This window comes from Pollicipes pollicipes, unplaced genomic scaffold (assembly GCF_011947565.3).
Source record: "Pollicipes pollicipes isolate AB1234 unplaced genomic scaffold, Ppol_2.1 Scaffold_1600;HRSCAF=1878_pilon_pilon_pilon, whole genome shotgun sequence".
NCBI classification, from domain to species: domain Eukaryota; kingdom Metazoa; phylum Arthropoda; class Thecostraca; order Pollicipedomorpha; family Pollicipedidae; genus Pollicipes; species Pollicipes pollicipes.
The window spans coordinates 3,229,807-3,253,365 of NW_023595962.1; the positions used below are offsets into that span (position 1 = coordinate 3,229,807).

General features: G+C 59.9%; 1 protein-coding gene and 1 long non-coding RNA gene across 2 annotated transcripts; both read right to left on the reverse strand.

Moving 5' to 3' along the window:
* Positions 1 to 9: 9 nt before the first annotated feature.
* On the reverse strand, positions 10 to 16,939 carry LOC119092780 (cell division cycle and apoptosis regulator protein 1-like). Its single transcript, XM_037215723.1, is given in 24 exon segments — positions 10 to 37; positions 670 to 697; positions 1,354 to 1,490; positions 2,399 to 2,447; positions 2,450 to 2,528; positions 2,968 to 3,090; positions 3,418 to 3,495; positions 3,497 to 3,535; positions 4,501 to 4,624; positions 5,053 to 5,272; positions 6,145 to 6,274; positions 7,907 to 8,306; positions 8,900 to 9,047; positions 9,664 to 9,742; positions 9,744 to 9,794; positions 10,350 to 10,457; positions 10,922 to 11,039; positions 11,532 to 11,587; positions 12,426 to 12,445; positions 12,998 to 13,245; positions 14,124 to 14,266; positions 14,688 to 14,789; positions 16,002 to 16,118; positions 16,931 to 16,939. Coding segments are annotated over 24 exon segments (2,634 nt in total).
* Positions 16,940 to 17,725: 786 nt separating this feature from the next.
* LOC119091036 (uncharacterized) lies at positions 17,726 to 22,525 on the reverse strand. Its single transcript, XR_005093348.1, has 3 exons — positions 22,470 to 22,525; positions 19,211 to 19,296; positions 17,726 to 17,779 (listed from the first exon to the last, which is right to left on the reverse strand). It is a non-coding gene; the product is annotated as an uncharacterized LOC119091036 (long non-coding RNA).
* Between the last annotated feature and the right edge of the window lie 1,034 nt (positions 22,526 to 23,559).

A 23,559-nucleotide genomic window follows, 5' to 3' on the forward strand; every position in this document is an offset into this window, starting at 1 on the left:
GCGGCCGTCTCACTGTGTCGCCCTGTGCTGTGCTATGCTGTGGCAGCACAGCACAGCACAGTGCGGCACAGGGTAGCGCCAGGCGCGACACGGCCTACATGCTACCAGAGCCGCGTAGGCGGCGCCGTAGTTCGGAGGCGCACGAGCAGCAGTGCACCACATCACTCACATGGCGTGATGGTAGGTGTATTACACGGACGCGAAGACCGCACCCCTGACAGAACTAACTTAGCGTCGACAGAAAAGAATGGTTTGTCAAAAACCGGCGGCGCTGCGCCCCCCCCCCCCCCCTCCCATCGCTGGCTGCGTCAGTTACGCCGTCATCAGCAGTGGCGACGTAACTGCGGCGGGTTACGGGGGGGGGGCTCAACGGGGGGGGGGCTCACGCGGCATCCCACACACATCACAACCCGCCGTCCTTCCGGTCCGGCTCCACACGACCACCACCGCTGCGTGTCGTCGCCCCCCCCCCCCCCCCCCACCCCAGCAAGCGACCTCCTCCGACGCTTCGCCCGCGGCTGGCGCGCCACAAACGCCACCGGCGCGCCACCAGCGCCGCACCTGGGCTGCTCCTCGGAGTCGGCGGCGGCCGAGGCGGCGGCGGCGGTAGCGGTGGCAGCAGCAGCGGCGGCGGCGGAGGACGCGCCACCGCTGGCGGCGCCGCGGCGCGCGAATGCCGGCAGGTGCTGCCAGTTGCCTGGAGGACGGCGCCGCGGGTGAGACGGCAGTCCGCAAGCGACGGCGGCGGGCTCGCCCACCACCAGGGGGAGCTACGCGACACCAGGGGGGAGCTACGCGACGATGTGCCGGTACGGGGGCGCTCATGCGGGGGGGGGGGGGGGTAGTGAATAGAACAACATTCACCGCAATAGCAAGAGCAACAGCAACAAAAACAACAAACAACAAAAAACAACAAAAGAGCCACAGCAATAGTAGCGTATTGCTGGACACCATGTCAGATGGGGACTGGATGGTCTTATCAAGCCGTGAATTTCAGCTTTCTTAACACGAACGGACGCTCCTCATTCCGTAAAGTAGCGTTTCGATTCCACGAGTTCTAGAGTTGTAACGTCGCCGTCTCTCACGTTGGCGTTTGGGCGTCCACAGCATGGGCCAAAACACCTACCGTAATTGAGGGCCGTCACAGCGCTACCACCTCACATTTGCGTAAACCCAATGACAAAAACTTTCGAATAACCACAGTGTAAAGAAACAATCCTGGAAATCGTAGAGAAAAATTATAGAACAGGGACACCAAATCGACCGAACCGGCACACCACGGCTTTACCGGCACCCAACACCGAACCGTCTCCCCTCCCCCCTCCCACCTCCTCCCCCTCCTCTCCGTCTCACCCTTGGCCAGAGTGGTGACGTCAGCCTGCCGGCTGGGATCGGGCTTCTCCTCCTCGCCGTCCTCCGGCACCGGCCGGTCAGTCAGGCGCCGGTACGGCACGGCGTCCTTCTCCGCCACTTTCTGCACCAGCTTGCGACTCTGCCGCCGCGCCGGCCGAGCGGTCAGCCAACCGAGCTCGCGGGCGAGGGACCGGGTTCGATTCCCGCCGCGGGGGGTTTTCGACGGGTCGATTTTAACCCGCGAAACGATTAGCAATATTACTCAAGGGAGACCAGCCGTCGGATCCACAGAGCCCCCAACCGAGTTAGCGATGACGTCAGAGTGCACTGGTATGCAAATGGCACATTCCATAGATCAAATCACACATTCACAACTGCTCCGCGCCAAAAGATGCCGAAGCCCTCATCGAATGGCTGAGTGCGCAAAAAACTACCCAGTCTTGGGCGAGTGCTGGGAAAATCGGCGTAAGACGCCGCTGCCCGCTGGGGAGCGAACAGGCACCAGAGGCAACATCCCCGCAGCGCCCCAACGTCCGGCGAATACCTCGCCAAAACTCCACTTCGGCCTTCTGGCCCAAGGCCCTATAAACCAGGCACGGCCATCCGGCCGATCGCCGTCACGTGATCCCGTGACGTCATCGGTTGCCCGTTCCGCCGGTCTGACACCTGCACCACGAGATGTGCAGGAGAGCCGTCTGATTGGGCAGAGGATGCCGCCGTCAGTCGAATCGGTTTGCGTCAGTGCGTGGCCCTATGTGGCCCTACGGGCGATAGGCCGCTGACCGGGATGACCTACGGCCGCTGACCGGGATGACCTACGGTCGCTGAACGGGATGACCTACGTCGCTGAACGGGATGACCTACGGCCGCTGAACGGGGGACGGCGGCCTGCTCTAACCCACCCACCAGTCAACAATAATCTCTTCCGACCCGCTCACAACCGCTCCGTGTCGCTGCTCCGGCCCCCGCGCGCTACTGGCTTCTGAACACTTCAGCTGCACTGGCGGACCGAACTCAGCGCGCGCCACGCGCGCCACCGCACCGCACCTGCGCGCGGCTGAGGCCGATGCCGATGGTGTACAGGATCTCCTCAGGTCCTTGTCGACGACGTAGCCGCAGTGGGACGTGTCGAAGTAGGCGAAGGCGTTCAGCAGGGCCTTGTTGGCCGTGTACATCTGCCGAGCGGGCGGGCAGCGGTCAGCGACGGCGCAGAGCCCGCCCGGGCGGCGGCGGCGGCGGCGGCGGTCGACTCCCACATCGGGTAGTCTGGGACGCGCCACTTCGGACCGGGACCGGGGCACCGGGGCGCGTCGCGCCGTCCGGGCGGACCACGACAGCACCAGCGCGCGAACTGAGGTCCGCCGCAGACGGTGAGGAGCGACGGGCACGGACCCACCAATCAGCGACCAGCCCGGGACTGAGCGCTGATCAAGACCCGCCTCGTCACGGCGGACGTCTGCCCCAACGGAGCACTGATGGGGAGGGGAGAATGACAAGACATAGGCTGCGTAGAGCCGGGAACGACGTCGGCGTCGCTGGGGTCCTTATGAGGTGGTTATGGGTCATTATCCGGGTATGAGGGTGACAGCGAGGTGACTGGGCACGGGGACGTACGTTGGCGTCGCTGGAGGTGTGATCGTCGTCGTCACGCTCCTCCGATTCCTCCTTGTCCTCCTTCTTCTTGTCCTCGTCCCCGGCCGCCTCCTTCTTCTCCTTGTCCTGGTCCTTGCTCTTCTTCTGCAAGCAGCGCCGAGGAGAAAAGGAAACGTCAACGCAACTGGACAACGCGCGCCAGGCCAGCGCTGCCGACGCTACGCCATTCGCGAACGGGGACCATGGTCTAAGACTCTGCGAGACGTTGACGGCTCACAATGAATCAACACGAAAGTTTCATAACGAAGTGAACAGCTCAACAGGAGGAAGCACGGGTGAGATGTGGCGTGGAGCACCTGCGCTGCAGCACAGGACGCTACTCCGTCCCAGCCCGGCTCCAACTCCTGCTCAGCGTCCTAGCCCGGCCCCGCCCCGCCCGCCCCGTTGGCAGCGCGCCGCACCACGCCGTACCTCCTCGCGCGGTTTGTCCGGTGCCTCCACCAGCGCCCGGTAGATGGTGAAGCCGGCGTCTCGCATCAGCATCTCGTTTGAACACCTCGGCGAACAGCGACACCTCGAATGAGTGTTCCTGCGGAGACGGCAGGGGCGTCATGTCTTACGCCGGCCAACACCGACATCCCAAACAGGTGTCAAGCGGGGCCGGCAGAGGTGTTATGTTACACCTCGACGAAACACCGACACCCCAAACAGGTGCTCGCGTGGGGACGGCGCGGCGTTCCATCAGACATCAGTGAAAAGCGACGCATTAAACGAGTGTTCTTCCGTGGTGGATCAGACAAGTCGGCACGCGCACCGACTCTCGCTGTCACCGCCGCGACCACTCAGATCGTTGTCGACCGGGGAAACGTATTCAGCCTGCAGCGCGTCTCGAACTCACGACCTCTACATCCAAAGTGCGGTGGACCACCCCACTGAGCTCCTGCACCACGCGCCTCCCATACCCGATCACGAACGGACCAGAACGGGCCAGAACGGACCGGAACGAACCGGAACCGTCCGAGGCTCTCCACTAATGATGCCAGTCCACCTCACAGCCGTGTGCTGCCATAGCTACGCACCGCAATATGGCGCCACACCGAAACTGCTCGGCACTCCTCCGCTCTGAGGACGCACATGAGCTTTACAGCATGATCTGGGAGCGCATATGAGCTTTACAGCATGCTCTGAGAACGCGTATGACCTTTCCAGCATGCTCTGGAACGCATATGACCTTTACGGCATGCTGAGAGCGCATTTGGGCTTCACAGCATGCCAGCAAGAGATTTCGACAGACGCACTTATCTATTGAAGCGCTGTAGTCTCGCCGCCGATTCAGAGCTCTTGGCCGCTCAGGATGTTCTCGCCATGAGGGATTCTCACCTGAGAACCTGCCACCTCGAGGCACGAGCACTTGCCATTGGTAGCCAGACAACGGTAATGTCGTGACCGTGACATGGCGACGGAAAACGTCCCCCGAGCCCCGAGCAGTGACCGGTTTGAGAGGCGTGAGGGTTCTCGCCTCCATGCGGACGAGCAGTCCCGCATCGTTCTCACCTTGTTGTCCTCGGGACGGTAGTCGAGCAGGACGGAGAGCGACATGACCGTGCAGTCGAACTTGCCCGACTTGGCCGTCCTGTGCGGGTGCACCACCACCTGCGGCGTGTCCGGCAGCTGGTACCTGAAGCAGACGACGGTGAGGGTGACGCTGCTGGAGCCGCTGCTGCTGCTGATGATCGTTACCACCAACATGGTGATAAAGAGGATGACGCTGATGACTGGGATCATGTGCTTTGCGGATGTATGATGATGTGTGATGAAGGTCAGCTATTTTCATCACGAGATATCATACTTGAGTCATCTTCATTCTTTGCAGTTTAGGGTCTGGCACATGGCACGCGTGTACAGCTGGGTACTGCTGACCGCTGGGAACCGGCGGGCGCAAACGCCGTCGAGGCAGACATGATGAATGATGATGAAACGCACGCAAAAGGCAGACGGCCCGGCCAAAAACCATCCTTCCCGCCCAGTAAATAACAGCGACCAGTGAACAAAGTCCAACCGAGCGCAGCACCGCGGCACCGCCACACCCACTCCACATCGGCTCACTTTTTCTCGAGCGCCCGCCGCTCGGCCTCCTCCCGCCGCCGCGCCTCCTCGTCCTCGGGCGGCTCGGGCTCGGCGGCCGGTGCCGGCGCTGGCGGCGCCGGCGGCGGTGCCGGCGCCGGCTGGGCGGCCGCCGCCGCGCCCGACACCCGCTCCTCCTCCTCGCGCTCCTCCTCCGTCTTCAGCACCTTGGTGAGCCGCGCGATCAGCTGAGACTTGAGGCCTGTCGGCGGGGTAGGTGGTAGGGTGTCAGGGAGGCGGGCGAGGCGGCGGACGGCGCGGGACAGCGGGGTGGCAGACGCATCTGCCGTCTGCCTGTAAGGATATGGCGGCGACGTGACGGTGGTGGTGGTGATGGTAATTGATGGTAGTAATGATGATGATGACGACGGCGACGATGATGATGATGGTAGTGATGGTGGGTCGTGGTGGTGCTGGTGATAATGATGAAAATGATTATCATGATGATGAAGAAGATGATGATGCTGACGATGATGACGGCTTTTGGGCACATGAACTGCAAGCGGTCCCACCGCGCCGGCGCGTTGGTGAGACTCAGTGGTACACTGTCCCTGTTGTGAATGTTTGTACGCTATCGGTAAAATGTATTTCATTGTTTCGTGCAGTTTCTTCGGCAGTGAAATGGGACCGCACTGGCACTGCCTGTCATTAATCACAGGACCGCCCTGCCCTTGGGGCCAGAGCCAAGCACGCGGCCAGCTCGCCTGCGGCTCAAGCCACGGTGTGTGTGGCGAACAGTCTGGAATCCCTCCCGAGGTGCAGCGAGATCTCCTCCCCGCCAGTGCCAGCCCACCCATGCTCCCCTCGTGGAGCCTGGCCGAGCCCGCGAGACCTACGGCTCGACGTCTGGCGCGGGCGCGCGCCGCGCCAGAGCGCCCGCCCTCGGAGAAACGACCGCTCGCCCCGCGCACGAAGCAACATCAAGAGAAGCGGCGAAAGCTTCGGGAGGGTGGGCTTTCCCACTCCCGCAACCGGGGATCTCCCGCAGAGCCCAAGTCACAGTCCCCGGCGGTCCGAGGTGGAGGCCCCGGCAGCGCGGACGACGCGCAGCCCGCCGCCGCCCCCCGGCCGCACCTTTCGGACTGAGCGAGCGCAGCTCCAGCTCCTGCTTCAGCTCGGCCACCTTCATGCTCTTCGGGTCGAGCTCCGTCCAGCGCGTGGGCTCCTGTTTTGGTCGCCACCTCGCCGTCGCCACCTCCTCGTCCTGCACGGCCACGCCACGCACGCACGTGCCGCGTCAGAGCGGGCGGTGGCAGTGGCAGTGGCGGCGGCAGGCACACCGCTCCCTCCCGCCACGGCCAACGGCGTGCACGCACCAGGAGGTAGGGCTGGCGTCATCCCCGGCATGGGGCTGGCGTCCACCCCCATCACGGGACTGACATCATCTGGCCCGGGACTGACGTCAAATGGGTACGAGGCCGGCGTCATCTTGTCATAGGACTGACGTCAAATGGTTACGAGGCCGGCGTCATCTGGTCATAGGGACTGACGTCAATGGTTACGAGGGCCGGCGTCATCTTGTCTAGGACTGACGTTCAAATGGTTACGAGGCCGGCGTCATCTGGTCATGGGACTGACGTCAAATGCTTACGAGGCCGGCGTCATCTTGTCATAGGACTGACGTCAAATGGTTACGAGGGCCGGCGTCATCTGGTCATGGGACTGACGTCAAATGCTTACGAGGCCGGCGTCATCTGGCCCCGGGACTGACGTCAAATGGTTACGAGGCCGGCGTCATCTTGTCATAGGACTGACGTCAAATGGTTAGGAGGCCGGCGTCATCTGGTCATGGGACTGACGTCAAATGGCTACGAGGCCGGCGTCATCTGGTCATGGGACTGACGTCCAAATGGCTACGAGGCCGGCGTCATCTGGTCATGGGACTGACGTCAAATGGCTACGAGGCCGGCGTCATCTGGTCATGGGACTGACGTCAAATGGCTACGAGGCCGGCGTCATCTGGTCATGGGACTGACGCCATCAGGTCACTGGACTGACGTCATCTCGTCACAGGGCTGACGTCATCTGGTTACGGGACCAACGTCATCTCGTCATGGGGCTCAAGTCACCAGGTCACGGGGGCCGACGTCATCAGGTCACTGGACTGACGTCATTTGGTCACGGGGCTGACGTCATCTGGCGACGGGGCCAACGGACGGGGACGGACGCCGACCGCGTTTGATGCGGTCGGCGCCGGCCAGCCGGGCAGGCCGGCTCCCGAGGGTACCGCGGCTGCCTAGTGGCCGGTCCAGCGCGATCAGCCGAACCAGCGCGGTCAGCGGATCAGCCGAAGCGGGGCGTCGCGGGGCGTGAGAGATCGCGGCCGTCACGGCCGGGTGACGGGGGGCGACACAAACAGGGGGGGGGGGGGGGGGTCCGGGGAAGCCTCGGCTCAGCGCGGCGGCTGGACGCCGCCGGACCGAGCGAGCGAGCGTGCTGCAGCGGCGGGGGCGAGGGTCACCCCGCCCCGCCGCCCCGGCCTGATCCCCGACGTTGCCACGTGCGACCACCGCCCGGAGGTACAGTCCCCTCCCTCTCCCCGCCGAGCTAGCGGTCCACTGCTGGGCACTCACGCAATCCCGCGCATGCACACGCACCGGACACATACGGACACACACACACGCATACAGACGCCGAACGCCAGCACCAGACGCGCCGGACGCGCCAGCGGGAGCGGCCCGCTGCAGTCGGGCCCTCTGTATCGCCCTCGAAGCGAAAGTCGCGCGGCGGCCACCGCGGCCCGCCCGCGACCGGAAACTGGCGCACTTCCGGCGCCAGCACCGCGCCCCGGAACCGTGACGTCACCGGCACATGATGTCGTCGGGCCATGACGTCACCCCCGTCGTGAGGTGGCCGCCACGTGGCCGCTCTGTAAACAGACGCGAGGCTGGCCTGTTAGCGGGGGCGCGGCCCCGGCCGACCGGACCGGAAGTGCCCAGTTCCGGCGCGGCGGCCGCGGCCGGCGGTGCCTCATCCCGCTGCAATACAGGACAGTCATCGAGCGGCACGCAGCGCCATCGGCCACAGACACGAGAGAGCGGAGACGGGGCAGTGCCTTCTCATCCTGTGCGGCGGCCGACGGGTTAAGTTTGGCTTCCAAATGACGCTGATAGGTGGCCTGCTGCTTCTCCCAGTCGACGCGAGAGGGCACCAGCGCCGCGGTGTCCGGCAGGAACAGAACCACCGTTTCTGTGGACTTGTCCCCCCGGCGATAGAATATCTCGGCCAACCGGTACCTGTGGACATCACCGACACTGTCGACACGCGATTGGGGCGCCCGGCCACTCACACAGCCCGTCAGCCAATCAGCAGTCAGTGACGCGAGCGCGAACCAATCAGCCGCCAGTGACAGCGACGGCCAGCCAATCACGACGCGTGCGCGAACCAATCGGCAGCCAGCGACGACGACGGTCGGCCAATCAGCAGCGGGCGCCGGGACGGCCCGCCCATCGGACACGGCTGCGCCAATCAGGAGGCGAGGTCGCGGAGGTGGGGCTCTCCCGGGGGCGGAGCCACCCTCTGGAGAAGCGAATCACGGTGTCCGCTGCTGCACCTACGCGACAGCCACTACAAAATCCACAGGCCGGTCCTCGGGGTCGCTGAAGACGAGGACACCCGAGCAGAAGTCAGCCTGCCTCTTCCTCCACCCGGGGCCTGCGCCCCTCGCCGGACCCCCATCCTCCCCTCTCCCCCTCCACCGCTGCACACCGCCTTCCCTCCTCCGCCCGTCACATCCACCACCACCGTACACCGACCAGCCAGCGTCCACACACGGCGACGCCCCAGCGCGCCAGCGCGTGCCGGCGGCCGGCCGGGCGGCGTCACGTACCACTTGGTGCACTGCGACAGATCGACGCCGGTGAGCGCGCGGCACGTGCGCACGGCCGTGCGGATCAGCACCTGCGGGTCGCCCTCCGGGTCGGCGCCGTCGCGGCTCGGCGACCACGGGCCACCGATGGCCATCGTCTCGTTCTTGCCTGCCGAGGGCCGGTCACGACAAGGTCAGCCCGTTAGCACGCCACGACAAGGTCAGCCCAATGACAAGGCGCAGAGAACGTCCGGCAGATGTCAAAAGGCGTGGAGGCGGTCACACAGTGAACACGCTGAGGGCGAGAGATGATTGGGCAGAGATGGTCTGAAAGACACGGCCAAAGGCAAAAAGGCCTGAGAGCCGTTAGTTAGCATAGCACTGAAGCCTTTTGCCTTGACAACCAGGTTTTTGGATGGCAAAGACACAAAGGTAGGCACGGTATTGGTCACGCAAGGCTGTGATGACTTGGTATGGAGATCGTCAGGCATGACTTAACGGACAATGAAACATAAGTTGGTGCACTCTGACACATGTTGGTATGATGACGTGCCGACCCGGTGTAGTGCGGCGCCTGTTAACGTACCAAGCCAGCGATCATTGAAGCAGGTCCCTGGAGTAGTGGTGCACCCGTAAGTGCACTTCGACACCCGTCAGTGCACTGCGACGCCCGCACGACACTCGCCCGCCCGCTTTGACACCTTTCGGTGTACCATGACGCTTCGCGATGCACTGTGACGCCCGTGGGTGTAAAATGACGCCCACCGAAGCCACGCGACACTGACCGCGCAGTCCGACAAGGAAGCTGATAACGCGCGAGGGGTGCACCAGGCTGTCCTCGTCCACGTCCTCCTCGGCCAGGGTTGCAGGTCTTGCGGCAGATATCCTCCCACGTGGGCGTGGTCAGCAGCATCACCTGACGCACGGCGTGGCGGGGGTCAGTGGACGGGACCGGGCACGGGTCAGAGGTGGCAGAGGAACGCGACGGGGGGGGGGGGCAGCGGGCGGGGCCGGGCACGGGTGAGAGGCGGCAGAGGGCGCGACGGAGGGGGGGGGGGGGGCAAGAGGTCGAATTATGGCGTGTGAGGACCATTACAGAGGTTGGAAGAGGGGCCATTTAGGAACAAGTAGGGGCCATCAGAGAAAATCGGCGGCTAGAGGCTGGGACAAGAGCCAGCCTCGGACGATCACACGGCTACACTGTGCCCTCTAGGACAGAGCTGAGCAGTGTACACGCATCCGGCCACCCAAGTGGAGGCTCCTTCTCGCCAACCATTCATAATCCACTTCACTTTTAAAGACGTGATCAGAGAGCACCAACCCGCCTCCGGACACAACACAGCATCACCCCTGCAGCCTGCAACCCCCTCACGTGTCGCCCAGCCGGCGACAGCCGGCGCGGCGCGCGCCACAGCCCGCGCCCGCAGACGCCGCCGCCGCCGCCGCCGCCGCCGCCGCCGGCGCCGCCTACCTTGGCGCAGAAACGGTAGTCCACGTCGGGCGGCTCGTACACGGCGGTGTTCTCGGCCACCGGGTCCACGTCCTTGCTCATCACGTGGTACGACACCGGCGAGGCCAGCTGACGTCGCCATGGCGACGGAAGGACGCGGGCGTGACGTCAGTGACGGCGTGAGCGGCGGCGGACAGGCGGTCGCGGTCCCGCACCACGGCATACGGCGCACTGACCGGCGCGCGGCGCGTGTGCAACACCACGGCTGACATGGAGACTTGTCCGCGCGCTGCGATCCTCCTCCCTACCGCGTCAATCTCTGCCAAACTATCACAGACCCGCTCCGACGAAGCACGTTATCAGGGACGATACTTGGGCATCGCGTGGTTTGCGTTCATGAACACATCGCGCCTTTTAAAGGCAAGACAGGCACCCCGACCGCAGCACTCGTCTTCTGTCGCAAGTAACGCTTATGGTCACAGCCCTAACCACCACTCGTGAAAAACGGATTAAAAACGTTGTCCCTCGGCGGGAATCGAACCCCTCACCTGTCGATCAAGCGCCCAACACCAGTCCAATCGACGATCGCTCACCTGGAATGGACGGTGCAGCGGAAACGTCTCTGCGCAGAGGAAGCGCGACAGGAAGAAGTCGGATGGCACGTACAGGTTAGTGTAGCGCTTCCTCAGGGTGAGCACAGCCGCCTCCGACCTGAGGGGAGAGGAGGGGAGGGGAGGGGGCGGGAGGTCAGACGGGCGGGCACCGGGCGGCGACGCACGAGGCGCGGCCGCACCAGCAGAGCCGCATCAACACTTCATATGGCGTGAGACGGCACGACTGCAGTTCGAAACGCACTGACATATCGTAGGCGTATATTGTATCATGTCGTGACAGACATGACATGCTAGACTAGCATCATGTTAACTCAACATCGGTAGAAACATATCAGGAACGGAAAACGCAGTACCATGAATCAACCATTGTTGTTGAGAATACATGAACACTTATTCATAAGATACTGAAAGACGTCCACCCGCTTTTACTAAGGCCGTTACACTTCACGAAGTTTGCACTCCAGCGCGCAGATACCCGCGCAATTCTCACACCCTTAACACCAAAAGCTACCTCACTAACACCGTCCCCAGCCCGCCACCCTGACGCGCCGGCGCGGCTGCCCGCCCGGCGGCGGCGGCGCGTACTCACATGTCCATGGTGACCTTGGGCACGTGGACCGAGTATCTGGGCGTGGCGCGGCCGCGGCGGCCGCGGCGACCTGGAGCGGCGCGGACTGCGGCTGCGGCGCCGCCCGCTCGAGTCGTCCCGCTCCCTGCCGGCGCCGGCGCCGGCGGGGTCAGGTCAGCGGGGGGCGGGGTCACGTCAGGTCACGGCCAGACGTCAGAAGGTCGGCCGGGGGTCGAAGCGGAGGAGCAGAAGCGCGGATGCTGCGATAGATCGGGGACAGATGCCGCGAGTCGAGGACAGACGCGACGGGTCGGAGACGAATGCACGGCTAACGCGGCCGGCTTACCACAGAAGCGCACAGTGAGCAGCCTCAGAGCCTCCAGTTACACACAGCGGTGCGCGTGCAAAGGTAACACGTCCTCCTTATGGGGGCCGTGTGCACCCGTGTGGTCGTCCTGTGATACCGCTGGCACGTGACCTCTGCGTCAGTGACATGTGAATTGTGCGTATCAGTGGCATGTGGCATGTGTGTCAGTGACGTGTGATCCGCATGTCAGCGACATGTGACCTGTGTGTCGGCGACACGTGACTTGTGTGTGTCAGTGGCGTGTGGCCTATGCGTCAGTGACATGTAACGCGTGTCCGAAGCCTCGTTCCTGTGGCACGTGAACCAACGGCACGCCTCACTGCAGCACCAGAGACCCTGTGTGCCACCCTGCTGCATGAGCACACACTCTGTGGTCAGTGGCGAGCCAGCGACCGCGAGGCACAAGCACGCAACGCTCCGGCGGCGCCGGCGAGCGGAGCCCACCTGCTGCGGCGCCGGTCCTTGTCGCGGCTGGAGCCGCGCACGCGGCGCAGCGGCGAGCGGGGCCGGCCGCTGTGCGGCAGCCGGCCCGAGTACAGGCCGCCCGCCTGCTGCGGCATCTGCTCACCTGCGGGCCACGTGGCGCGGGTCACGCGCGCGTGCGCCGAGGTCAGCGGCTGGCCGGCCACCAGTCAGCCGGCGGCCACACCAGCGGACGCCCAGGGAGGTCAACAGAGGGAGGTCAACAGAGGGAGGTCAACAGAGCAGCCCGGGTCCGCGCCGCCGGATCCCACGGGCGCGCAGCGCACCACGCCAAAAGGGCGAGTAAGTTTCACGGGTAACTGCACACTCCACACCGTGGCATTTAGCGCCACTGAAATCAGACGCCAGCGCTTCTTCAGAAAAGACGCACCTTGTGTTCAGCCACACCGGAACCCATCTCACACCTGGTAGTCGAGCACGGGCCAACCGGAGCACGAAGTCCACAGGAGCACGGAGCCCACCGGAGAAAGGAGCCCGCCAGAGCACGGAAACCACAAGAGCACAAAACCCACCGGAGCACGGAATCCACAAGAGCACGGAACCCCACCGGAGCATGGAACCCACCCGAGCACGAAGCCCATCGAAGCACGAAGCCCACCAGACCCCGGAGCGCGCCGCCGGCCGACAAGCCACTCACTGGGCGGGGGCACGGCGCTGTAGGCCGGGCCGGCGCTCTTGGCGGCCATGACCTGGGGTGGGCCGCGGGTCAGCACCGCCTGGCTGCGCACGGCGCCCATCGCGCCGCCGCCGCCGCCGCCGCCGGCGCCGCCCTGGTTCGGCAGCAGCTGGATGCGGGTAGCGTTCCACTTGAACGGCATGTTGGCGTTGTACTGGGCCTCGACCAGCACGCGCTCGCCCACCTTGGGCAGCGTGCCGCGGATGCAGCTGCCGGAATACGGGCGCAGGTCAGGTCAGGGCAGGTCAGGGCAGGGCAGGGCAGGGCAGGGCAGGGCAGGGCAGGGTAGGGCAGGGCAGGGCAGGGCAGGGCAGGGAAGGGCAGATGACAGGGCAGGGCACGGCAGAGCACGGCAGGGCAGAACAGGGCAGGGCACAGCAGGGCAGGGCAGGACAGGGCAGGGCAGGGCAGGACAGGGCAGGGCAGGGCAGGGCAGGGCAGGACAGGGCAGGGCAGGACAGGGCAGGGCACGGCAGGGCAGGGCAGGGCACGGCAGGGCAGTGCACGGCAGGGCAGGGCAGGGCAGGGGTCAGACCAAACCATCACACATGATTCAGCGCCAGGTCAGGCAAGCAGATTTGGTGTCAGATCAGGTCAGGTCACTGCACATATGATGAGACTCAAGGACAGACCGAGTCACCACGCATCCACAGCAGATTTCAGGCAATGCCAGGTCAGGTCAGGTCCGAGCAGGTCGGGTCAGGTCACGGCGCGACACACAGAGTAAGGACGTCATCACATCACGCGCGTTACGGGAAGATCACCACAGCTGCGCGAGACACGGCTTCCGCCTACTGGCCGTCCCCTCCGCCCTGTGCAGGGCTGAAGTCTCCCCTTTTTTCCCTGTCATCCCTGCTGCGACCCGTCCTGTTTGGGACGCCAGTGCTCGTTGAGAGCGGGAACAGAGCATCTCCATAGACGGCTGGTCTTGTATCTATGCTTTACCATGTAATGCATCTGATGCCGTATCCTGCAATTTCCTTGGCGATTTAAGGCTTCCTATCTCCTCCCCCCCCCCCCCCACATCCTGCTGACCAACACAACCCGCTTTCAAGCTACTGGCAAAAGGGAGGCCACCGCAACCCACTTGGTCTGGAAGAAGACGTCCTCGTCCACGAAGCCGAAGTTGTCGTGCAGCTTGGTGATGGTACCCGTGAACACTCGCTGCTTCGGCTGCTGCTGCTGCTGCTGCTGTTGCTGCTGTTGCTGCTGTTGTTGTTGCTGCTGCTGCTACCGGATGCCGCAATGACCAACAGTGTCGGCGGGAGGCGCATAATACGTCACACGCTCGGAATCAAGCGCCCGGGGCCCAGCATTCGCCGTCGTCGATGACACCGTAGCAATGTACGTGCTGTCACTGACCTGCACAGCACCTATATAAAACAGAATATACCGAAATTCAAGTTGTCAAAAAGACGATAACTTTCGTAGGGATACCCTCGCACAAACAAGAATTTGGCCGATGGCTCGGCATGCACCGATGCACGCATGGTCTGACGTCATCAGCCATCGCCGCCACCGGTGACGACCGCGGGCAATGACAGCTGCCAACGCACAGAATCGAACCCAGCCTTCCGGATCCCCATCCAGGCGCCATGACCACAGGGCTACCACGCCGTCGCCGCCTCTCGGCCGCCAGGTCGGCACACACCTGCTGCGCCTGCATCAGCTGCTGGCCGGGGTAGGCGGAGGCTGGCGGACCCAGGTTCCGGGCGGTCGGGTACGCCACTCCGGAGCCGACCGTCATCACCGGCTGTCGCACAGACAGCGGCGTCATCACCGGCTGTCGCACAGAGGGCGGCGTCATCACCGGCTGTCGCACAGAGGGCGGCGCCATCACCGACTGTCGCACAGAGGGCGGCGTCATCGCCGACTGTCACACAGACAGCGGCGTTACCACGGGCTGTCGCATAGAGAGCGGCGTCATCGCCGACTGTCGCACAGAGGGCGGCGTCATCACCGGCTGTCGCATAGAGAGCGGCGTCATCACCGACTGTCGCACAGACACAAACGTCCGATCAGCCTTCAGCACTCCCGTGGCACCGCGACTACGCCGGCCACCATAGCGAGGAACAACAGCATCGGCGAGAGTCGCACAGACAGCAACACCATCACCGGAGGTTGAAACAGGACCACAGTCATCACCGTACGTCCCACCGCACATCATCATCACCCGCTGTCACCGAGCGGCACAGTCGTCACCGGCTGGCACGCAGAGGGCGGAGAGCATCACTAGTCATTATCCGCTGTCACCGAGCGGCACAGTCGTCACCGGCTGGCACGCAGAGGGCGGAGAGCATCACTAGTCATTATCCGCTGTCACCGAGCGGCACAGTCGTCACCGGCTGGCACGCAGAGGGCGGAGAGCATCACTAGTCATTATCCGCTGTCACCGAGCGGCACAGTCGTCACCGGCTGGCACGCAGAGGGCGGAGAGCATCACCAGTCATCACCTGACGTGACGGAAGGGTGGCGTTACCGCCGCATATCCCTGGGGGAGCCGCGTGCCGTCATCACAGTCACCGCCAGCCAACGCGGGCGAGGGTGCCGCCGACGCCCGCGTCAGGGGACGGACGCCACACGGAGTGGTCGAGCGGTCCCCGACATAGCCGGCATCCTCCCCATCATCCCGCTGCATCGTCTGCTTCATCCCCTTTAAATCATCTGCATTACTCCACTCCATCATCTGAGTCATCTCCCCCATCATCTGCACCACCCCACCGCATCATCCATACCACCCCACCACATCATCTGTACTGTCCCAGCCGACGAATGCTCCCAGCTCCCAGACCAGATGAGGACCCGGCCCATCGGTGCCCATCCTCATCACCCCATGGCCTATGGCGCGGCGTGGCGCGGTGGTGGTGGCGGCGGCGGCGGCGGCGGCGGCGGCGGCGGCGGCGGCGGCGGCGGCGGCGGCCGGCGGCGGCGGCGGCGGCGGCGGCGGCGGCGGCGGCCCCCTCACCTGCGTGGTGGCCAGCGTGGTGGGCAGCGCGATGCCGGGGGCGCCGAGGCTCACCGAGCCCGCCTGCGAGAGCAGCGCCTGCTGCTGTGCCGCCTGGAACTGCAGCCCGTACGGCACCTGGCAGCGCAGTACGCCGGCACCGGCCGTTAGAGCGGGCACGGACACACTGTCAGACACTGTGCGCGTGGCTCCGACGCGGGGGAGCTGACCTATCCTGACGCAGACACACTGTCAGACACTGTAGGCGTGGCTCCGACGCGGGGGAGCTGACCTATCCTGACACAGACACACTGTCAGGGACCGTACCTGACGGCGGACACGGGCAGAGCCCGTCAGGGTGAGCACAGATAAAATGTCAAGCGCTGTATCGAGAAGAGTACGATCAAACGCTGTATCACGAAGAGTATGAGAAAATTATGAGTCAGCCCGCAAGTTGAAAAGAACGATTTGAGCTGCGTCCATTGCTCAGCTGGGCACGCCCACCCAAGAATAAAAGCGGCATCAACAGCTGACTGACAACTGACAACGACTAGCGTTGTCAGCCTCACTGCCGCGACACAACCCGCGCACGCCCCAAACGCTACATTGCCAACGCAACAACGCGACAGCTTCCACAATCCGGTCGCCTGCAAAACAACGCGCGCACAACAAGACCGCACGCGTCGCGACCGCGCGGCGCAGGGCGCGGCGCGGTCGGTCCATTTCCCGGCCGCGCCGCGACTCGAACCCACGCCCGGCCGGCGCCGACTCACCGCTCCCGGCTGCTGGATCTGCTGCTGCACCAGCATGGCTGGCGCCAGCCCGGGCTGCTGCAGCAGCGTCTGCTGGCCCAAGCTGCTGCGGCGCTGCGGGCGGCCGGCAAGCGCCAGGTCACAACGGCCGCCCGGTCAGTGATGTCGAGACACAGGCGCCAGGCGCGCCGCCCCTACCGACGGCATGGGTGTGCAGGGCCGGGCGCGGGCGGGGGCGGGAGCGGGAGCGAGAGCGAGGAGCGGGAGCGGGAGCGGAGCGGGAGCGGGAGCGGGAGCGGGAGCGGGAGCGGGAGCGGGAGCGGGAGCGGGAGCGGGAGGGAAGGGCGGCGGTCCCACCTCCGAGGAAGACGATTGACGAGCAGCGGACGTGCACGGAAAAGTGGTGTCAGGCATTGGTGTCAGAGATGGGCGTCACGGATGGGCGTCAGGGATGGGGTCAGGGATGTGCGTCAGCGATTGCGTCAGGGATGGGCGTCAGCAATGGGCGTCAGGGATGGGCGTCGGGGATGGGCGTCGGGATGGGAGTCAGGGATAGGCGTCGGGGATGGGTGTCACAGATGGACGTCACGGATGGGCGTCAGGGATGGGGTCAGGGATGTGCGTCAACGATGGTGTCAGGGATGGGCGTCAGGGATGGGCGTCAGGGATGGGCGTCGGGGATGGGCGTCGGGGATGGGAGTCAGGGATGGGCGTCGGGGATGGGCGTCAGGGATGGGCGTCAGGGATGGGCGCCAGGGATGGGCGTCAGTGATGGTGTCCGGGATGGGCGTCGGAGACGGGTACCGCCGACGGGTTCCCGAGATGGATCAGAAATCCCTCCTGTGAAAGGTCAGGGGTACATCCAGGGCATCATCTGGAGAGGCCAGTCGAACATGGGACATTTAGGGTGATGGCCGGGAAAGGCCCCGCTCGGGAAAAGGCCCGAGGAGGCCCGGTGGGCCATGGAGAGTGCTCAGCTAGCGCGAGACTCACTTTGGTAGGTGATGGGGGATGCCCGGATGGATGAATTACCGGCCTCCGAGTACACTGAAACACGGCCATACCCCATCCTGTCAGCCCGCTGAAACACGGCCACACGACGCCCTGTTAGCCCGCTGAAACACGGCCACACGCCGCTCTGTTAGCCCGTTGGAACACGGCCACATCCCATCCTGTCAGCCCGCTGAAACATGGCCACACGCCGCCCTGTTAGCCCGCTGAAACACGGCCACACGCGGTCCTGTCAGCCTGCTGAAACACGGCCACACGCGGTCCTGTCAGCCTTCTGAAACACGGCCACACGCGGTCCTGTCAGCCTGCTGAAACACGGCCACACGTCGCCCCGTTAGCTCAGCCAGCACACACACTCGAGGACGGCGACGGCAGGAATAGTCGCTGTCGGGTTGCCGCATGTGCGTATACATATATATATATATATATATATATATATATATATATATATATGTATATATATATATATATATATATATATATATATATACTTGTATCCCATTTAGGGCACTAGAGCACTGAATTTCCTGTGAGTGAGTGGGGGTTGAGGGTGATTTTGACAAAGTCTTCCATGCTTCTCTATCATGGTATTACGACGAACAAAATTTCAGGGTGGAACACTCTTCAAACATGTTTACACATGCTTCACACAAACTTTGATCAAGCAACCATCATTAACTTAGGACCATATATTACCTTTTTGCCTGTGATATTAATACAAATCGGTGTGTTCAACTGGTCTCCACATATTGAAAGACTTGAGTTTGCAAAAGCAAGAAATCAGAATACTGTGTGGTGTCATTCTTGCAAGGGGACACTACTGTCTTCCATGCCAGACTGCAAGCACACCCAACCCACCAAGCAATGTGGTTAAGGTCCATGCACCAGCCATCCAACAGCTATTTAAAATATTGTGGGCCATGCACCACAGAGCCCAAAATGGATAGCGCAGCTCCCACAACCATCACAGGTTCTCATCCTCCTGTCAACACCTCCCACAGCTGCACAGGAAGTTGCCTGACTCACTACTGATGGTACCACCTGATCACTGATCAACTGCAGAGGTAGCTGCCTGACTCACTACTGATGGTACTGCCTGATTACTGATCAGCTGCAGAGGTAGCTGCCTGACTCCCTACTGATGATACCACCTGATCACTGATCAGCTTGCAGAGGTAGCTGCCTGACTCACTACTGATGATACCACCTGATCACTGATCAGCTGCAGAGGTAGCTGCCTGGACTCACTACTGATGATACCACCTGATCATTGATCAGCTGCAGAGGTAGCTGCATGACTCACTGTTGATGGTACCACCTGATCACTGATCAACTGCAGAGGTAGCTGCCTGACTTACTACTGATGGTACCACCTGATCACTGACCAGCTGCAGAGGTAGCTGCATGACTCACTACTGATGGAACCACCTGATCACTGACCAGCAGTGCCAGTGTGAGCATGCCTACCTGGCCTCTGCAGCATGCCGGGCGTCTGAGCCCAGGGCGGCGGTCCGCTCTTGTTGCCTCCATACTGTGACATGGCTGCCGCTCACCTGCCGGAGGAGAGCACACTGTGACGATCGCACAGCAGACGGTGATTATTTGGAATTGACCAGCGCTCCAGCTGCCGCGGCCATTTCATGCTGTAGTTATGTGCAAACTGCTAAATATCATTGCCCGCACAAAACGCAGCCACAACCATATGACCATCACCTAGCCAGAAGGCCAGTAAACAGAAAAACCCAAACTTATCCACTCAATATCACTATATGCTGGTGTCTGCCAGGAAAGTATATCATATCCAGTATGACCACAGCTATCAATTGTGTTATGGCAGAAAATTCAAGCTTGGGTACTTCACCTATCAGCAACATCAGGCAGACAAAAACAACCAGCCAGGAACTGTCTCACATTGTGTGTTAGGCCTCACTCAGACTATTGCAGATTTTCCCAGTGCCTGATGGATGCCATGTGACATATGACCCTTATCTTCATAGGCTTCATGCTAGTCAGCATCCAGCACATTGTAGCCAGCGTATGCAAGATCTCTGTACTTTTGCAGTCTGTTGTTGTTGCTTTTTTTTCAACTATGAATGCTAAAGTGGAGTAGGGGACTTCACTGTATTACCTGTGCTGATTAGCATCTGTTTGCACATTTTCCATGAATGCACAACAGCCTGCACAGTTTCTAAGTGTTGAGCCATGGGGTCTAATCAGCTGAGTGTCTCACCATCAGTAGATTTCACTTGGACCCTATGCCACTGTAAAAAGAACTTTGGCATTGAGACCCTTTGTCATTTGAAATGGTATCCATGAAACCAACACATAAAAGTTGGCAGGAATTCGCCAACACTGCATGAGCTTCAACACCCTGGCCTGGGAAAAAGCTGGTGACCTGCTACCCTCCCTGACGCGAAACCATAACCTGTGCCACAATCTTGTGATATTTTTGGCCAAACTGCCTCTGGTCTGACCACTGCCAAACTGACCCACCGGTCTGTTGACCGCCAACTTCCACAGGTTTCAAAGAAGCCTATTTTCATACCCCGCATTATTGGGAAAACTCCTTTGGCTTGACATATGCTGAAATTGTTGTCATGAGCACTTCATTTTAGATATTCATATGGAGTGGGACATAACAGGAGAAGCAAAACTAAATACAACTAGAGGACTGATCAAGAACTACAAAACACAAATAATTATTGGGCACTTTTTTGGGCACAATTATTGGGCACAGTCTCAATTTGTTCACTGTTCCTGAGATAAAATATGCCAGGATAACTGACAAGATAACATACCAAGCAATTTGATATCTGAAAATTCTGTCAGATTGTGATATCAAGATCTTGGAAAGCCCACTTGATGGTGGGGAGGCATAGTTACACATTTGCAACACCCAAGCTCTCCGGACAGCTGTCATCAATAGTGATAGATCATCCAGTGTGTTGGAAAGCCATGGTCCTTCACCTATTAGACTAGTTACCAGAAAGAGGAGAAAACCATAAGCAGTTAACACTATCCAGCAAAAAAAACTTAATGTAGCTGGTGCATGCTGCCTGTGTAAATTTTTACAGGCAAAATAACACACAACTAGATTACAAGGGGAAGCATTTAGTCTGCAAAAGGTGGCACACCATTTGACAGATATTTGGGACATGTCACATCCTGCCCTAGATGGAGCAGCCACTATTTTGCTTGCGGCGGGAGGTGATAATTGTGGTGACCAGTGGGTCTCCAGGATTTTCCTCATGACCTTGCACCAACAACTACTTATCACCCCCACTGCTTTACCTGAGATGGCCAGAACCATATTAAGTTAAATATGCAACATTAGGATTGCCCCTTTACATTACCAAGTTAAGAGCATTCCAAAATGCATAGAGCATTTTACAATGCAGCAATAAAATATCCCAATTGCAGAGCCCCTCACTAATGCTGGCCCATCAGGATCTGAGCTGCTTTTTCAGCTGCTGTGAACTGTGCTTTCAGTGCTTAGTAAATGCACAGGAAGCTGGTGTGAACAAAAGGTTTTATTCTTGTGCAAGATTTGAGAGCTTTGATTTAATTGGTGGATCTCTGGCTGCAGGATTACTGTATAAGCATTCATATACATGGCTGGCCAGGATATGATGGCAATAGCAACAAAAACAACTAACATGTAGCTAAGACAGATGTGGCACATTCAGCTCTTGAACTGCTTGATTAGTGTTATTCCTTTTTTATGCACCACAATGAGCTTCCCAGACTTGCCTAATCTTTCAATAATGCAATACCTGCATCGAGGTACCTTCAGCAGCCCCCAAAATATGGTGACCCAAGCTTTTAGGGGAATTCCTGCCTCAAAATGTCTATAACCTGCCTCAAATATAAATTCTTGCCTTAGCCCTCCTCTAAGGCCGGTCCCAAAATCATGAGTTGCTCCGCCTTTAGCTCAAGAACTGCCACTTGCTTCCTAAATTTTCAAGCCACATTGAAATCTGTGAGACAGTCAGCAGAGACACATGTATGTCATATCTCTGACAATCCAACAATGGGTGACCAGGGTCCCTCACAATTAACTATCTTATAGGGAGCACTCCATATCTTCAGATGCTGAAGCATCAGATATGATAAAATAAGTTGACTCATAAAATTTGGAATACTTTTAAGTGGAGAAGGCTGCTCCAGATCATACCATTTCTTTGCAAAGCAAATGCACACTTCAATGCATCATTGCTTCATTACCCCCATCACGCCCTGTACAACATCAAGAATTAATCGACAGCTGCTTTATTACAAATTGTGCTCATGAATACTGGATATGCATGGCCCAAACATCATATTTTCTTGGCCTGCTCACTAAATGGTCAAGGTGAGAGCAAAATTTGAATTATGTTAATATGGATGTCATTTGCTAATGTTGTTATGAATACCTGGGTGACCCTGAAATAGTCAGAATTATCTGTGCATGTTCACAGGCATGAAGCTTGGAAATTAAGTCAGGGTGTTTAAAAGGGTAGGTCTGTGGGCTGCACTAAATGATCTTCAACATGGCTAATTCAGTTCCAAATTGCATATAAATGTGGAACACTCCATAAGTGTGGCACATCACGGGACATTTACCACCAGCATTTAGAGTGCAGATTCAACACTAGGAAGCCTCATTTTCCATCAAGGGCCTGGTGGTCAACTAGATATCTATTATTACGTTATCATAATTAACACTCAAAATCTCGTTCTCACGTACCGAACGCTGTCAGACTCGACAACACAAATTCCAGTGTACGTTTGATATATTTCCCACCGCCGCGCGTCTGGTCACGGTTTTTCTAGACGCCGATTGGAATCGAGCGTCAGCTGTCTAATTTCCCCAATGCTAGACGTAAATAACAGTGTCACTATTAATCTCTTTGTTGAATGGCGCCATCAATATCCTCACAACTCATAGCTGTTTTAGTATGACAGTCCTTCATGCACAAGCATTCCAGACTCCAACTGCCTCCATTCAATTTAGGAGCCTGTAGAGGCTGTTTGCATGGCTGGAGGCTTGAATGGATTGAACGTGACTGGATCTTTTAAAGTAGGTCAAAGCTTGCATGCATGATGCAGGAGCAACTTTTGCACGGCACACCGATATTCTGAGCTATGCACAAGAAGTATCGGCGGCTGGCGGCAGGCCGGTCGACCAATTACCCCAAGTTCAAGAACGGTCCTCCCTTCAGGTCAGATGCAAGATCATACAAATTGGCACAAACGTGGCGAGCGTGCACGTTTGTGAAAGCTGTAGACATGTGCCGGCTATTCTATCGCTCTGGGGTTCGTATGCACCGTTTTACAACCGGTCTGGGCGGCTGCCCTAAGCATAATAAGGGACATCCGCGCAGGTTACAGGCAAAATCGCCCAAACTCGTGAACCGTGACGCGTATGCACGCATGTGGAAATAAGGTACATGCATTGACCGCGTTATTGCTTTCGGGACTGAAATTGTGAAATTTCCATCCTCAAAGCGGTCTGAGCGACAGGCGGCCATCCGGTCGAGAGCCGCCTCAGGTCTAGTAACGCGCCTCCGTACAGAGCAGCTGTAATACTACTCAAGTGGTTCTAAACGTGACACGTGTGCTAGAGATGTGCAAACCATTCTATGTACTGAAATTCTCGTTTACAAGAAGAATATGCTGCCGTCGTCCACCTGACCGGTAATGATTCCAGATCTAGTGACACACCTCCGAGCAAATTCACAACACAATCACCAAAATAGGGAGAACCTTGATTGGTCTTACTGTGTGCAACAATGGCTGGGAGGTGTCCACCCTTTTATTGCTTTGGGTCCCGAAAT